This window comes from Podarcis cretensis, assembly GCF_951804945.1.
Source record: "Podarcis cretensis genome assembly, chromosome: 9".
In the NCBI taxonomy this organism is placed as follows: Eukaryota; Metazoa; Chordata; class Lepidosauria; order Squamata; family Lacertidae; genus Podarcis; species Podarcis cretensis.
In genome coordinates, this window is record NC_137178.1 from 31,108,670 (window position 1) to 31,125,673 (window position 17,004).

Below are 17,004 nucleotides of genomic sequence, written 5' to 3' on the forward strand. Positions count from 1 at the left end.
CATCAACACTTTCCTCCTTAGATGCCATTTGCCTTTGCTTAGATTGGGGTCCTACTAATAACTCATTTTCAGGTTTTTGTTTTTTGTTTTGTTAACTCTGGGCAGGGGGAACTGAGGATGAAAGCCATATTTGGTATAAAAACCCCAAATTTTGTATCATGCATCTGACACATATTAACTCAATACAATTTTACTTCAGTTTTGGAGCACACTTGTAAACATATTGGGACTTGTGTTTGGTAAATGTGCTGAAATCTCTGCCTTAAGGCAAGTTCTCTATGAATCCAGCACAGAGTTAGTTCAGTAATTTTTAATAATCACTTTTGGTCTTATAACTCATTTTGGATACTGACAGGCCCTTGGGTCGTTAGAGGAATCTCCATAACACAACAATCATGCAAAATAAACTATGGAATTTCTCTTGAAACATGCAAAATAATTCAATGCAAGTCCTGAAAATAACTATACAATATTACACTATACATTCTCTATCATATATATACCCAAAAACCTATTATCATCTCAGATGACAATAGATATATAAATATGCTATCAATGGGCACCAGCTTTGATTTGAACCAGTGCAATGCAGATCATTATAACATGTTTATAATGACAGATAAAATCTTCACAGAATTTCTATAAAACTTCTCAGAAGATAATAAAAACATTGGCACACGTGTAGGATTTTTCTGCTGTGTATCCAGTTTCTGGCATTGGAACTCTCTCCAGCATTGCAAAGTTGGAATCTGTAACCATTTCAAGCTTTCACTACTGTTGTTCATAAGGACTTTGAAAAGCTTCACATAATTCACTCTCCCAACTAGTCCCAAATGCAATTCACAAGTCAAGCATAATAAAAGATGCTTATAAGAGATAAAGAGATATTTACAAGGTTTGAGCATACTACACCAATATGGGCCCGACTGCATGGCTGCCAATTAGCTTGTGGGCCCAATTCAAAGTGCTGGTTTTGACCTATAAAGCCTTAAATGGCTCAGGACTGCAATACCTCAAGAACTGCCTCTCTCCATATGAGCAAACCCAGACCTTGTGATCACCACCCAAGGTCTTTCTTCATGTGCCTCCTTCACTGGAGGTCCCCGAGGGTGGCAACACAACAACGGGCCTTGTCTGTAGTGGCTTTCCATTTGTGGAATGCTCTCCTCAGGGAGGTTGGCCTGGGGCCTTCAATATATATTTTTAGGCACCAAGCAAAAACAGTCCCCTTCAACCAGATCTTGGGCTGATTAATATTCTAGGTAAAGGGGACCCCTGACCATTAGGTCCAGTCGTGACCAACTCTAGGGTTGCACCGCTCATCTCGCTTTATTGGCCAAGGGAGCCGGCATACAGCTTCCGGGTCATGTGGCCAGCATTACTAAGCCGCTTCTGGCGAACCAGAGCAGCACACGGAAACGGCGTTTACTTTCCTGCTGGAGCAGTACCTATTTATCTACTTGCACTTTGACGTGCTTTCGAACTGCTAGGTTGGCAGGAGCAGGGTCCGAGCAACGGGAGCTCACCGCCGACCTTCTGATTGGCAAGTCCTAGGCTCTGTGGTTTAACCCACAGCGCCACCCCCATCCCTTCGATTAATATTCCATTAATATTATAGAATAGAATAAATATAGAATATTAATATTCTACAGCTTTTTAAATGTGTCTGCAGAAAGGGGGAGTTATTGTTTTACTGTTTAAATTATTTACTTTTATCCTGTATTTTGTTCTGTGAACCACCCTGAGATCTTGTGATGAAGGGCTGTATATAAATCTAATAAATCGTAACAAGATACCACATTGTGTGTCCACATCCCTAACAGAATCCCATTTCCAAGCATGTTGGTACCTTTGTACCTAATATCGTTTTGCAGAGGATGAAACAGGAGCAAGCAAATTGAAAACAAATGTCTGCTTGAAAAGCAAATATATTTATTATGCACTTTCATATACATAAGGATTTTTGCTTAATATAATACAAGAAATAAAATAAAAATTTTACAATGTGAAATTCAATGTACATTATAGGCTATTTACAATCCAATCCAGAAAAAAGTCTTAACTGTGCACCATGTTATTTGAAGAGTTTCAATGGAGGATAACGAGCATGAACAGACATTTGCATAGCAGCATAGTTGACAAGAGAAAATGATGCTTTAAGTAAAAACAAAGCCATTTCCCAATACTGATCATGACAAGGGTATCACTATAGTGTAAGATGCTAAGGTTTCGACAGGTAAATTTGCCATTCAATTCCCTTTTCAGGTGACTTCCCTGGCACACATATGGTTCAGATATTAATGCTCATCAGTCTTTTCCCCAGTCTCCAATTATGAATTGTGACACTTTCTTTAGTTTCCTCTAGGGATGATTTTGGATAATTTAGGGAAAAGAAAGGTGAAAGCAGAACCAGAGATACAGAGATTTGTGAAACGAGAAAAAAAGTAAGAAGTCTTGAATTCTGCTGCATTATAGCTGATCAGCCCTGCCAAGTCATGGCTGAGCAGAACTGAGCCACACACATCAATTCACAATTGCAAAGAAGACAGACCTGCCAATAATTCAGGGTGATTAATTTTACCTTTTTTTGAGAGAGAGGCCACAAAAGCCAATATATTTTTAAAAAATCATACATTAAAGCAATGCGGAACAATTTCACACTCTTGTCAAATGGATATTTTTAAACAGAGAAACACATGCTGCATTCCTAAGCGTTTCTGAAAATGTGCAGGAACTTTTATTTTAATTATCTGAAAGGTAGCACTTTTCAGCTGACCTTCCTATAGCTGGTGTCTGCGTTTGGGCATGTTACCACCACCAGCTCTTTTAGAGACATTAAGATTATAGTCTGCTGAAAATCATGAAGACTTCTGCAATGTGTAGCCTTCTCGTGAAAATGGCCAGAAATATCACCATCTAGTCACATACTGTAATTTAAAAACACACAAATAAACAAATAAATATAATCTCAGCGACAGCCGAGATCCAGAGAGAAAGGCAGCCTTTAGGGATGTCTTTCTACAGATCAATACATCTAACATGAAAGAAGAGCTATATTCTTGTGCAGTGTTGAAAATATCCAGTACTTAAGTTCAGAGCAAGTTGGGAGTAATGATTTGACACTCTTACCCAGCAACATTTTTACCTCCATACTTAGGTCAAGAATAGGGAACCTTTGGCTCTCCAGATATTAAGACTGCAGCTGCCATCATTCCTGATCAAGATAGGCCTGATGGAGTGGGGGAGATAAAAAATCTGGCCTGCCAGATGCTGACGATTCCCCACTCGTTTTACATGTAGAAGGGTCCATATCGAATCCCTTGCACTTTTAGATAATGCAGGGATAGAGAAACTGGGCTTCCCTATGTTCTTGGACTACCACACCATTGGCCATGCTGACTGGGAATAATGGGAACGGGATGTCTGAAGGACCAGAGGCTCCTCACCCCTGAGTTAAAGGATCTCTGTTACAGGGCTGGGAACATACAGTGCTGGACTTAAGGAACCTAAGACCTGACTCCACCTGGAGCTATTTCATATGCTCATAAGCAAAACCAGATAAGTCACTTTGGGTTGCCCTGGGCAAGAGAAAGCAGCTAACGAATTTAAATAGTTACCATCATTTAAGTGGGTAGTATGAAAACTGGCCTCGATGCTGAAGAACTGTTCCTTCATAAACCACCTTCAAAACAAGTAGCAGAGAAAGGACCCAATAAATTGCACTGTCGTACTCCACCCCAGGCTGAAGGTAAGTACTGAAGTTAGCCAATATCGCCACAAGAGTTGCTTTCCTTATGAGAAACATCTGAACAACACAGAAAACCAACTGTACATTACAGCAATGCAAATGTGATTTTACGTGTACAGAAGAGTAGCTTGTATTTTGAGCCAGTTTACATATTCAAAATCTGCCCCACGTTACATGTTTGCTGTGGCTTCTGCTGCTTTACGCTCCCACGAGCAGATACAGAATGCAATGCATAAACCAGATTCTCCACAGCCTCAGACACTGATGTCTGAGACTGCAGTTGTGATTTCTGAGCTACCACAGGTGGTGTCGCCTGCTGCTGTGGCTGTTATCTGGGGATGGGACAATTCACATTACCTATTCTCCATGCAAAGAGTACTCTCTGAGGACAGATGAGGTCTTTTATGTGGATTTTGATCATGGTGGACCCTGCAGCAAAACAACAAAAAGTCTAATGGCACCTAAAGTCCTACACCAAAAGTACGCCGCAACACTTCTAGAAGTGGGTTCAAATAATTAATGGGAACTCTAGCTTGGGTCAATGGAGGAGGGGTTCCCTTAGTCTTTGAGGTGACATTGAACATTCATTGTCTGTTTGACTGTGTGCAGAGTTTCTTTTGCACATGAATGTAAAATAAATACAGAAAGCATTGCTGTTTGTCACAAAGTCCACTGTGGCACATTTACACTGATAAAGCCTTCTGGAACAGAGAACTCAAATTTCTAGCTCTTAACAACTTTTCAGCTGTGTGAGTGGAAATACAACGTATCTTGTTCTGCTACTGAGGAAAAAAAAGAAAGTGCTTATTCTGTGTAGTAAGTACAAAGTACACAAAATATTTTTTTTCTGAAGCACAGAAGGTTACATTTAAGAAGGCAGCCTTATTTTCTTTTCTTTAGGCACATTACAGTAATCAAGGTAACTGTACTGCAGTGATCACATTCGTAATTTTCAATGTGGTTCGACAAGCAAGACATGCTTTGATTCCAGCCCGGGTGACAAAACATTCCAGGCAGAAACTCTTCATTTTATTCATGGTGTCATGGAGCTGCCTTGAAAACAAAAAGAAAACAAAACATAAAATTGTTACATTCGAAGTAGATCATCTCAAAACTATGTATAAGCTGTATGTGGCAATCTATCTGATGCAGTCGTGATCACTGAAAATCTTGTACCTTAAATTTGCTTATGCATTTTCTTTTGCAGGGACCAAGTTTGAAATGATAACACACACAGGGTCAGATAGCATGTTATTATGCTGCTTCCATAAACAGCACCATGCCAAGCAGTACAGCTTCAATAACAATGGTAGCTTGGCCATTCAATATGAGATAAAATTCATTTTCTTAAAAATATATGTGAAGCATACGCATCAAATAACTCATGTTATTATTATTATTATTAATAATAATGATGATAATAATAATAATAATAATAATAATAATTTAAATGCACACATAGCATCCAGAAATTGGTCAGAGGTGGCTGACAGATTGGTGTGCCAGACAGTTATCAGCCAGTGCTTTTGAACAAAAACTGAGCTACAGGACCCCACACTCTTATTGGTGGGAGTTGTGCAGAGGCATTGGAGAGAAGACTATTGTTATCAATGTGGATGCAATATGATGAGACTTACATGGGACGCCTCTGGCCTGTTAACACCATGAGCATGTAAGGTACTGATCTGGCTGCCCCCTGCCTCCAATCCTCTTGCACAATGGTCATTGGTAAGGACATGAAGTCTTCTCCCCCTTAGCTTTTGATGCCTATTTGCATTGCCACCCTGCTGAAAGTGCCTCACCTCTTACAATGGTGTTTCCTTCTTATAGTTGAAGCTTGGGTCATTCCCCTCAATTTGAAGTTTTAAGGCTTGCTTAAGGCTCAGCTCTGTCTCTGCAGAAGGATAGCCTTCCAAAACCTCCTGATGCCCTCGATCTTGTACTGTTCGTGGGACAGAAACTCTGCCAAGAAAAACCTGATTGCTCTGAAGGTGGTAGTTTGGATTAGTCATTATTCCATTTCTCTTTTTCTGCTCCCCACTTTGTTGGTGGATCAGGAACTGCTGTTGAGACCGGCAAACTTCCTGATGGGCTGGAGGGACTAAAATTTTACACTGAGTGTCACTAGGCATTGATTTAAGGGGCACGCCGGCCCCACATTTGGCAACAGGTATCCTTTTATCAAACTGAGTCATTTCATATTCAAGGACTTTTGGTTGAGAGGAGGTGCTCTGTTTCACCTTTTTCCCAGCAGACCCGGATTTGTTGGAATTCTCGGTTTTCCCCGTTTTGCTGGCTTTTGTGGATTTCAAGCTGGGCTTCACCTGGCTCCATTCAAATTCGCTGTTTGGCGAACTATGATTCTGACTTAAGGAATGAGTTGTGGAGGAAGGAGAAACAATAGACTGCCTACTTCTACTGCGGGGTAACGAATGCTGCTGTATTTGTTCCGTAAAGGACATACTGTGGAAGCTGTCGATCGGTACTGTCTGGGCAGTTGCTGTAGATGAAGTTGTGCGTAGAGAAGAGTTTTTTGAGCTTTTTAATGAATTATTGGATAAGGAGGACTTTTGCCGATCAACTGTCGAATCAGGAGATTCAGAAGGAGAACTAAAGGCATGAGCTGGCCCATTAGACAAGCCACGCAAAGCAGGCTGCGTATCTCCCCCGCCAGTGCTTCCCGAACTATTGGATTTTATGGTTAAGGATTGCATCTTTGAAGATGCCGATTGCAAAGGTTTTTGTTCCATTGTATGGACCGGAGAAGGAGTGCAGCCATTTAGAGTAGAAGCACCATATTTTTCCAGTAATTTAATTATCTGCGTGTGTCCATTTTTTGCAGCTACGCGCATAGCTGTGCGCCCAAACTGATCCGCATGATTTGGATCAGCACCGTGCTCCAGTAATATCTGCACAACATCAATGTGCCCTTCTTGGGCTGCAATGCAGAGCGCAGTAGCACCCTGATTGCACGTATGGTCCACTAGGGCCCCACGCTCTATCAAAAGCTGAACTACTTTGACATGGCCCTGCCATGCGGCAGACTGCAAAGCTGAGCGTTTCTCATTGTCTGCGGCATTCACATCAGCATGGTACGTTATCAGCATCTGTACCATCTCCACATGGCCCTGCCAGCAGGAAACATGGAGTGCTGTCCTTCCTTCAGCATCACTGGCTTCGACATTTGCACCGTTTTCTAAAAAATACTCAGCCATCGTTAGCTGGTTTTCTAGAGCCAAGATATAAAGTGTTGGCCGGCCATCAGCATCTTTGTAATTCACATCAGCTCCGTGACTGAAGAGTAGCTCGACAATGTCTCTATGGCCTTCTAAAGCAGCAACACGGAGAGCATTTCTCCCATCATAGCCCCTGTGATCAATGTTAGATTTGTTTTCCAGCAAGGTCTGCACACAATCATAGTGACCTTCCTGGGCAGCTAATATGAAGGCTATGCGCCCGTCATTATCAATTTCATTTGTTCGAGCACCTTGTTCTATAAGTGCTTCACATATCAACCTGTGTCCTTCAAAAGCTGCCATGTGCAAAGGTGTCCACCCTGCATCGTCCCTATGATTCTCATCCAGCCCTCTATCCAGCAGAGTCCGTACTACTTCAACATTGCCTTGTGCAGAGGCTATACTAAGAACCGTCCGTCCTTCACTATCAATGCTATCCACAGCTGCCCCCCAAAACAAAAGAGTATTTACAACTGATGCATGGCCCATGGAAGCTGCAGCAAGAAGAGGAGTGCGGCCATTGTTGTCCGTATGGTCTACATCTGCTCCGCCTTCCAGAAGCAAATCAACAACATCTACATGTCCTTCGTAGGCTGCCACTAGCAGTGGGGTCATGCCATCTTTGTCACAATGGTCCACCTCAGCGCCCCGGTCAATTAAAAGGCTCACAACTGAAGCATGTCCTTTACTGGCAGGTACACAAAGAGCAGCAACGGAGAGGGCAGTCCTTCCATCCACATCCTCATGGTTTACTTCTGCTCCGTGGTCCAACAGATGCTCCACAATCTCTTTATGCCCCATGTATGCTGCTGCAATTAAAGCAGTTCTACCTTCATTATCCGCTTTGTTGACCTCAGCCCCATGTTGCAACAGATTCAGCACAATATCTTCATGGCCTCCCCAAGCTGCTGCTCTCAAGGCTGTCCGACTGTCAGCGTCTGCACAGTCTACTTTTACTCCAGCATAGAGGAGTGCAGAAACCACCTCGGTATGCCCACCCCAAGCTGCCGATCGCAGGGCTGTCCACCCATCATGGTCTGTGTGATTTATGTTAGCACCGCACCCAATCAAACAGTTGACAACTTTGGTGTGGCCCTGCCGAGCAGCTAGAGTAAGTGCGGTCTGCCCATGCGTGTCTTCAATCTCTAAATCTGCTCCTCTGGAAACTAGCAGATTGACTACATCAAGATTGCCACTATATGCAGCGTTAGCCAAGAGTGTTCTACCATTCGAGTCACACTGGTTTACCGAAGCACCATTATCCAATAGGGTTCGAATAGAATCTTCTCTTTCCAAAGCCTGCCGTACAATGCAAGATGTCCGATCGTCCTCACTGTTGACATGAGCACCGGCTTTTACCAGCAACTGTAAAACTTCTTGTTCTTTGGGGATCAACGTTGACAAAGAGTCTTTGACAGGCGTACCATTCCAGATCATCCACAAAGCCAGTTCAGAGGTTTCCAGTTGCAAGTTGGAATCAATTAGGTGCAAAGCAAATTCTTGAGCCTCCAGAGGCGATAAATCCTTGGCTCGACAGGTGTAACTCATTGCAAGCATTCTGTGCCCTTCTGCTGCGTTGCACAAATATTTTTGTGTACAGTGCTTTACATCCAACAGCCATTCTGCAAAGCTGTAGTGAAAAAGGATCTTTGTGTTTCCAAGACCATCGACAAGAACTTTCGAAAGAACATCTAGCTTGCGCTGGAAGTCCTCCATAGATAATGCCATGTTTTTGGTCCATACTGCATGAAACAATTCAACTGTAGTTAGTGGCCTGCAAGCAGCAAGGATTACATTCAGAATAGGTTGGACCTTTGCAAACTGTTTTCTCACAAAAAGTCTTTGACAAAGCCAAAGATAGAGGCCGTTGAGTGTCCCAGGGATATCGCGGATTTCTCGTAACATGATAAAGTTTTCCACTACTCCATCTAGGACACGCTCGAGATACAGAAAGCATCCACTGCTTTTAATGTGAAGCTGATTCAACATTTCTGCAGTTTCTTTTGTGAGATGTTGTCTCAGTGCTTCTTCTTGATCTAAGCGATGAAGAATATACTGTTGGACATCTTTCACGATGTAAGCCTTTCGGAGATCATCAAGGCTTATCTTTCGAAAGCCTATAAGAAAAAAGGAAAGAGGGGAGGAAAGTAAGTTTTTCTGAAATTTAGTTGCAAACAAGCTTATAATCACTCATTGTATTTTTGCTGTTCTTAAGACGGTAGAAACATTATTCTCCTAAAAAAGTGAAAGGGAGATGCCACTGAAAAGGTCTACCTAGTCACGAGAATGTAGTACATATGCTCCATCTACATGTTGCTGAACCACCGCTCCCATCAGCCTCTATAAGCATGGACAATGACCCGGAAAGATGCAAATTGTAGTTCACCAATATCTGGAGGGCCAAAGATTTCACATATCTGATGTAGCAGAAGGACAGAATATGGTGTTTGATTTGAAGATATGAGCTCAGTGTTGCTGTTTGCCCTTGGAAATAGTGTCTGGTTTTGGCATTCCTCCCAGAACTTTTTTTTTTCAGACTTAGAAAACATTACACAGTCTGCACGTACTTTTCTGGAACCAGTTCCAGAATGAAAGTAACAGCAAAATTTCAAGTGGATGAATTTAAGACTGCTTTTATATAGCTACTGCAATCTTAGCTCTCTTTTTGCAATCAACTAACTTCAGCTGTTCTGGTTAGTAATTTGCATACTGTTCCTGAGAGTCACCTAATCGCTAACGATCTGTGGGTTTCAACTTACGATGGTCAATAAGGCCAAATTATTTTGTGGGTGAAAGCTGTTAAATGATCAACAGTCCACCCCAGTTTAAACCATGTATCCAGGGGGCTATAATAGTTAGGTTGCAATTGTTTTGAGTCATGTTTATTGTGTTTACAGAACTCTGGGATCAAAGTGCTCCACTTTCCAATAAACCTTCTTTTGGGGTATAATGGGATGAAGGAATCCAGCTGGAATGCTCAAGTCCTATGGGCAAGAGTGCTGCAGTAATACTAAGGGACACGAGAGATTTTTACAGCTGTTGTGCTGACTGCTGGAATTTACAGTGTCCAAACACAGCAGAGGTCCAAGGCTGGGTGGATTCACAAACATGCAGCAAACAAGTTATGAAGGGACAATTTGATTCTGGATAGAAACAGGCAATCACTCCAAAATTTTGAGAGAGATTATAAGCCACACGTGTCCACTTTCAGCTGCTCTTTGATAAGCACTTGCTACCTGATAACTACAGCTACATGATCTTCAGAGCAGCCCTGTAAGTAGAAATATCTGAGGCAGGTTTTCAGTGTGTGCATTTGGTCAAAGGCTGGGGAACGTCTGGAGCACAGGCCAATATGGGCCTGGCAGCCTCCCCAGTTTGGGTAAGCCATGACCATCTACCCTACATGTGACTTCATACAAGTAAGAGAGGGGCTTGCCCAAAGCCTAAATCTGTAGCCTAATCTTCCCTTGACTGTGCAACACAAACAGACTCCAGCTTTTATTCTGTTAACTGTGATCATGCCAGAAGTGAAATGCAATTAAGCATTTGATTTTGAAAATGAAGATGCACAACACAGGCTACTTATGCAATTTTAATGGAACTAAAGTAGCACTTCGGCATAGCAGAACTATGCTATCACGACAACATTCCAGGAGAAGTCACCAAATCCAGGAGTTGAAAGGGGGTCCTCTGAAGATTTATCATTTCTCCCAAGCCCTTTAGTGTTCAATACTCCAAGGACAAGATCATAAATCTAATACCTTACATAAATCATCTAAAGACAAGATAATTTGCTAACCTACTTTATGTTGTTGGCTACTGGAAATCCTTAACAATGTGTGGACAAGCAAAGTGACAGAATGGGCACGTACGATTCATAAGACATTTTTCATGGCATGGAATAGCAAACAGCCGCTCCATCACTAAATACTTCTGGGGAAGCATGAGAACTCTCTAACTGATAAATATTCACCAACTGTTTGCCAAGGCCTAATCTGTATACAGCAGGGATGGAGATGCACATCTCAGACTCTTGGGATACTCCTGAGGCCACATCCCCTCCCTCTTCTAGGCTGCACACCCCTAACCAACCCTCTCCACACTCTCCTCCAGAGTTTCGGCCTGTCTGGGAAATGTCATTGAACTGTGAAAACACTTCTTGCTTGGCAGGAATGTAGTTTATTGTACAAAGTTAAGAGTCACAACTTTTGTTTCTTTTTCTTTTCAGTAATACAGTCGTACCTTGGAAGTTGAACAGAATCTGTTCCAGAAGTCTGTTCAACTTCCAAAACATTTGAAAACCAAAGTGTGGCTTCCTGTAGCTGATCAGAAGCTGCAGAAGCCCTGTCGAATGTTCAGCTTCCAAAAATAGTTTGCAGACCAGATCAATCACTTTTGGGTTTGCAACGTTCGGGAGCCAAAACGTTCGGGAACTAAGCTGTTTGACTTTCAAGGTACAACTGTACATGCATGTCACTTTGTTTATGACAGCTAACGGACAGCAAAACCAGAAGACAATAAGGTAACAAGCAGGAGTTGCTGGATGTGTGTGTATGTATATATTCCAATCCCTGATTTGAACTTCACCACCCACGCTAAACCAGCTAGCCACCAGTTTGCCACTGTGATTCAGCACTGGCATTATCCCTATATGATTTGGCAATCAGATCTAGTATACCTGGAAGACGGAAAATGTGTCCACCTGGAAGCATCCTGAAAATGTATCTTAACATATTGAAATAAAATTGCTTGGTATACACATGCAAAGGCTCACAGTCTCTCTACTACGCCCAGCCACACCTAGCTGTTCTCATGTCACTCAACCCAGTTGATAGCCAGGCAGATTTGAACTCTGAATCAATCTTACATTTTGTTGAATGTATCTAGACGCTAAACAAGTCTAAACAAAATTATGTAAGATTCCTTGCCAACTGCTTCTGACTAACTCATAAAACGCACACAAAACACACACACACTTATATTAGGCTTGCATGGACAATAAAGATAAAATATTATGGGAAAATTCATTATGTTGCAAAGCCTGTCTCACGAATTCTTGAACTCAGCAAGTCAGGAACAGCAGAGACAACTTACAATCTCACGACCCAACTTCTGCATTGTTTAGATTTTTCCTACAGCACATCATCTTTTCCCCAACAGGAGCTCAAAAATCCATTTCCTTGATTTATTAAATTTGCTTCCAGCTCTGTAAACAAATCCATACCAAATTTAGCTTCTGGCATCTCACAGGGGTCTTGGGTCATTTTAAGAAGTATATGGGCAGTATGCATTCTATGAAGAACAAAATACCTGCTTTGGTCTTTAATCTAACAAAAATGCTTTACCAGTGAAAACAAAACAGGAGCCTTGTGGCACCTTGAAGGCACACAAATTTATAGCAGCATAAGCTTTTGAGGACATGATAAATCTGTGTGTCTTCAATGCGCCACAAAGCTGTTTTCCTTTTTACAACAAACTAACAAGGCTACTTTGGGGAACTACAATGCTGAATTTTATTATCTTGGATCTGTTTGCCTCTTAATCCTATGCATTATGGAAAATTCCAAAACAACCCTTGTTCGTATTTCTCCTCCAGTCAATGCATCTTAAATATGTAATCTAAATGATGAGGCAATATTCCAGTGCCTTAAGTATGAATAATTTACATTGCCAAGCTAAGCTGATCTAAGTAGAATTAGACATTTATAATAACATTTTATGCATACCTACTCATAAGGAACTAATCTCTCGGCAGTGAAATATTAATCAGAAAACCAAAGCCCCTCCTTACACAAGGCCATTTGAGTGAGGACTGAAGTTAAAACAGCCTGCGCACAGAAGACATTCACAGAAGCAGAACACAAGAGAATTTGCCAGAACAGAGTTAACTGAGTTTTTGAATTGTGTACAGAGGCTGACATTTATACCCGGCACAAAACAATTAGACTGCAATTCCTTTGAAATATAGTGAACTTCCCAGCCTGCTATAACTTCTAAAAACCCATTCAAATGCAATTTTTTGAATATAGTGGTACCTCTGGATATGAACGGGATCCATTCTGGAGCCCCCTTCGCATCCAGAAGCAAACATAACTAGCAACGGCACGTCTGTGCGCACATGCGCGCATCACTTTTCGCCGCGTCTGCGCATGCCCAAGTGGCGAAACCCGGAAGTAACGCGCTCCGTTACTTCCGGGTTGCCGTGGAGCGCAACAAATGCGCTCAACCCGAAGCGCATTCAACTCACGGTATGACTGTATAGAAAATGGCCGTTTGGAATGCATTTATTTGTAAAGTTTCATTGGAGGCAACATTTCATTGGATGAGGCATCCATGCAGCTTGTTCACCAAAGGAGAAGGCTGACGTTCTATCTGTTTTGAGGGTGCTAAAGGGACTTATCATAGCCCAGTGTTATATTTTATATATACTGGTTGGAGAATTTGTCATTTAAGGTATTATGAGTGAGCTTCACAACTCAAAGCAGCCAGGCTGCCACTTTCAAAAGCAAGCATCCCGTTTTAAAGCCCCTGTTACTAAAATCTTCATGTGTTCGTCATGTGAAACAGAGTTTATCCAACTGGAGCTTGCATTTCAGCAAAACATTGTAAATCCAAGTATCTCTATCTATATATTTACAATACATGCCTACTCTGAAAAAAAGTTCCAGGGGCAGAGCAGATGCAAAGAGCATAAACCTCTTCCTCTGCACATCAATACTTCCATTCTAGAGGTAGAATGCACAAGCCTATGGAAGTAAGTTTCGGGAACTCTTTTCCTTCCACCAACCTAAGTACACAGACTAGGTGGAGCAGACTAAAAGCCCATCAAACCAGCAACCTGTTCTCACAGTGGTCAGCCAGATTCCTGCAAGCAGGACATGAGTGCAACAGCACTCCCCCCAATTGTGATTCCCATAAGCTGGCATTTAAAAGCATATCAACTGACAAGGCAGGTAATACATAGCTGTTATGGCTAGTAGCCATTGATAGCCTGATCCACTGAGGGTTCTCTATATGTACATTTAGTGTTATTCTGATCAAAACAGTTGCAAACAGAATGAAGGCTCCTCCAGCACACAAACGCTCAGTGCAAGTTAAGGCCACACAGTTGAAGATATCAGTGACCCACAACTAATACACCTCTAAAATAGATACTATGGAAGGAGAACAGAGTGCGGTGCCATCGTTCAATGGCGGAGCACGAGTGCTTTGTGTAAAATGTCCCAGGATCCATATCTGGAACTTCCAGGTAATGTGAAAAGTTTCAGCCTACAAGCTTGGAGAGCCACTGTCAATCACTTTGAACAGTCTGGGTTGATGCAAGGCCCTTTTGCTTTGTGCTTTTCAAACAAAGGGAGCCAATATGATATAATGCAGGATGTTGTTTCTATGATCCTTATTAATGGTAGTACTTGATTCACCTATTAATAGTTAATCTTTCCAATGAAACAAAAAGGGATGTGTGGAAGGATTTGCACCATCTTAAAACATTCCACTGGTGAGAAACTAGATTTGCCCTTCAGCCCTGGAGATGTGCCAGTTAGATTAGATACACATTAGTGAGGAAATTGCTGTCGTTTTAATGTTACAGCCAGAATAATATTAAACACTTCAGGCAATGGTGCTGTTTTCAAAGTTTGTCATTGTCATAATTGAATTGCAAAATTTTAGCCTTCTCCTACAGTAAGCTTTAACTTGGAAAATCTCCTCTTGGCTTCTGTAACCATTCTGTTTAATGCATCACAAAACCTCTAAGAACTATCTGTCTACATTTGCAATTTTCATTTGTGTTCTTTTCTGGGTAGATTAGATATATTGCTCTTCAAGCAATGTTGCTACCATGCTTTCTTATGTCTTTGTTTTCATCTTCCAGTTTATCTACTTATCTCCTGCCATTGTCTGAACCAAACAATGAAGCTGGCTGGAACAAATTTCTATGTTATGACTTTTGTGTAGACAAATCACATTTAACTGGTGATCAGCTACCCACGTCTACTATTGCTCTCTGTAATTAGGCTGTAAAGAGTAGCATATATGTAGTGCTTGAACATATGTGTGTTATTATGTATACTCCAATGACAAACCTTTCCCCTTCCTACAGAAAAAGCATTGGGGTTGTATCCAATTGTGTGTGGCCTTCCCTTTGAAGACAGCAAAGGCTGGACATTTTACAAGAACTCTGGGGAGGGAGGGGAATCACATGGGGGAGCATGGTTCTATTATCTGTAAAGGTCATCCACCAGGGCAACCAAAGCTGACTCAGTCCCATGGCCAGGTCTGAACCCAGATAATAACAGATCTAAATAATTATTTTCAAATAATTAAAAAACTTTGACATTAAACACAACAGCATATTTAATGTATCATCTAGTCCGGCTCTACAGGAGAAAAATATGCAGCACCACACCGTTTCCCCACAAAGATGTCAGAAAGTCAACCACAGCAGCAATCCTATGCATCTGAGATTTATCTCATATAATTCGACTGCAGTGAGCCAAGGCATAGTCCTAGTTCCTGCAATAATTCCACATTTGTGCTTTGCACTTATCCTTTTTGAAATCCATCTGTTTCGAATGCAACTGATCAAAACCTGAACACGGTCGTCTTAAAAATGACCATGCAAATGCATGGTGCTGGCATCAATATTTCCTATCGCTAAGGGACTCTTTCGACATAATTTCATGAGATCATCCTGTTTGTTGCATGTAGCTGGCCTGATCCTTCTGCACTGATACGGCAATGTAACTTTGATGGATAACGTATTCCTCCCTGCCTCCCTCCCAAAATAGTAATGAAAATTTTGAGCGAAAGAGTTTCGAAGAGCCTGTGGGACCCTATTAATAACTTCTTTCAAATGTGAATGTTTGCCTTTTAGCAACATTCTTTGTCCTTCCTGCTTTGTTTACATGAGATCTTATCTTGGGATAACAGCCTCTGACCTTGCTTCAAGTCAGCCTAACTTGATTAGGAGATGCAGACACCATCCTGAAGCCAAGAATTCAAAGCAAAAAGATCAACTTGGAAATAATCAAAGACTTTTGATTGGCCTTGCTGTTCATCTCAAGATAAGTGAGTATGTAAACAACAGCAGAGTTTATCTCTGGTGGAGGGAGCCCGCATTTCCATAGGGATCTGTGAATGACCCAAGAGAGTCTGCAAACAGCACACAGTAATGTTTTGTTTGCATAACAGCCTTAAATTCTGTACTGTGTGCCATGCTTGCCCTGGAGACTTGCTCACAAATCTTACCTCCATCCTAAGTGCAATTGTGTAGCAAAGGGCAGCTGTATGGGAAAGATGGATCGCCTTCCTGGCTCAATACAGTTTTTACACCAATGTTGGCAGATCATCATTTGTCACTTACAAAGAAAAAAGTAACTTACTAAGGATTAAGAGCCACAGGCATAGTATAAAATCAAGAAAACCCATGATAATGACCCATAAACATACTGAGCAAAAACAATGGACAGAAAATAATATTTCTCATATAATATGTCAAATGCCTAGGAAACTTTTAGTGTTTTAGCCTGGCACCAAATTGTGAACATTTCACAAATAGGGAGCCACAAAAGAAAAAGACTCTCACCCCGCTCTCTTGCCCTCAGGTGGGACACCATAGGACAGCTTCATATGAAGACCGAAGAGTTCATATCTGAAGTTGTCCCAATATACTAGAAACTTCTACCACACCACCATTCTGAAAACAGTCAACCCTGAAGTAAGTGCCCCATTAAAACAACCAGGATTTCTGGTATATAGGCAAAGGAATGAAAAATGTCTTATAAGTCATGTAAAATGGAACCCTTTGATACATGTACACATAAGAAAATGCTCACTTCAAATGAGAAAATTCCTCTCTTCTACACAGCTTTGACAAACAACCTACCCACTCGAACTCAGGATGCAAGGGAGAAATGTGCTAAGAGGAAGGCATGCTTGGCATATCCACACCGTGATCAACTCCTGCCCGGAAACCAATGTCTCCCCACTGTGGAAGGACGTGTGGATCCAAAATTGGCC

At 41.6% G+C, this 17,004-nt stretch overlaps 1 protein-coding gene across 3 annotated transcripts in view; it reads right to left on the minus strand.

Annotated features, from left to right (window-relative positions):
• Positions 1-1,897: 1,897 nt before the first annotated feature.
• The window catches only part of ANKRD50 (ankyrin repeat domain containing 50), a 45,524-nt gene continuing 30,417 nt past the window's right edge, over positions 1,898-17,004 (minus strand). For all 3 annotated transcript variants that reach the window (XM_079990508.1, XM_079990506.1, XM_079990507.1), the window contains 2 exons: positions 5,551-9,101; positions 1,898-4,801 (listed from right to left, as the gene is read on the minus strand). In XM_079990508.1, the coding sequence (XP_079846634.1) occupies positions 5,554-9,101 (3,548 nt within the window). In that variant the 3' untranslated portion in view covers positions 1,898-4,801; positions 5,551-5,553. The remainder of the gene's footprint in view (positions 4,802-5,550; positions 9,102-17,004) is intronic.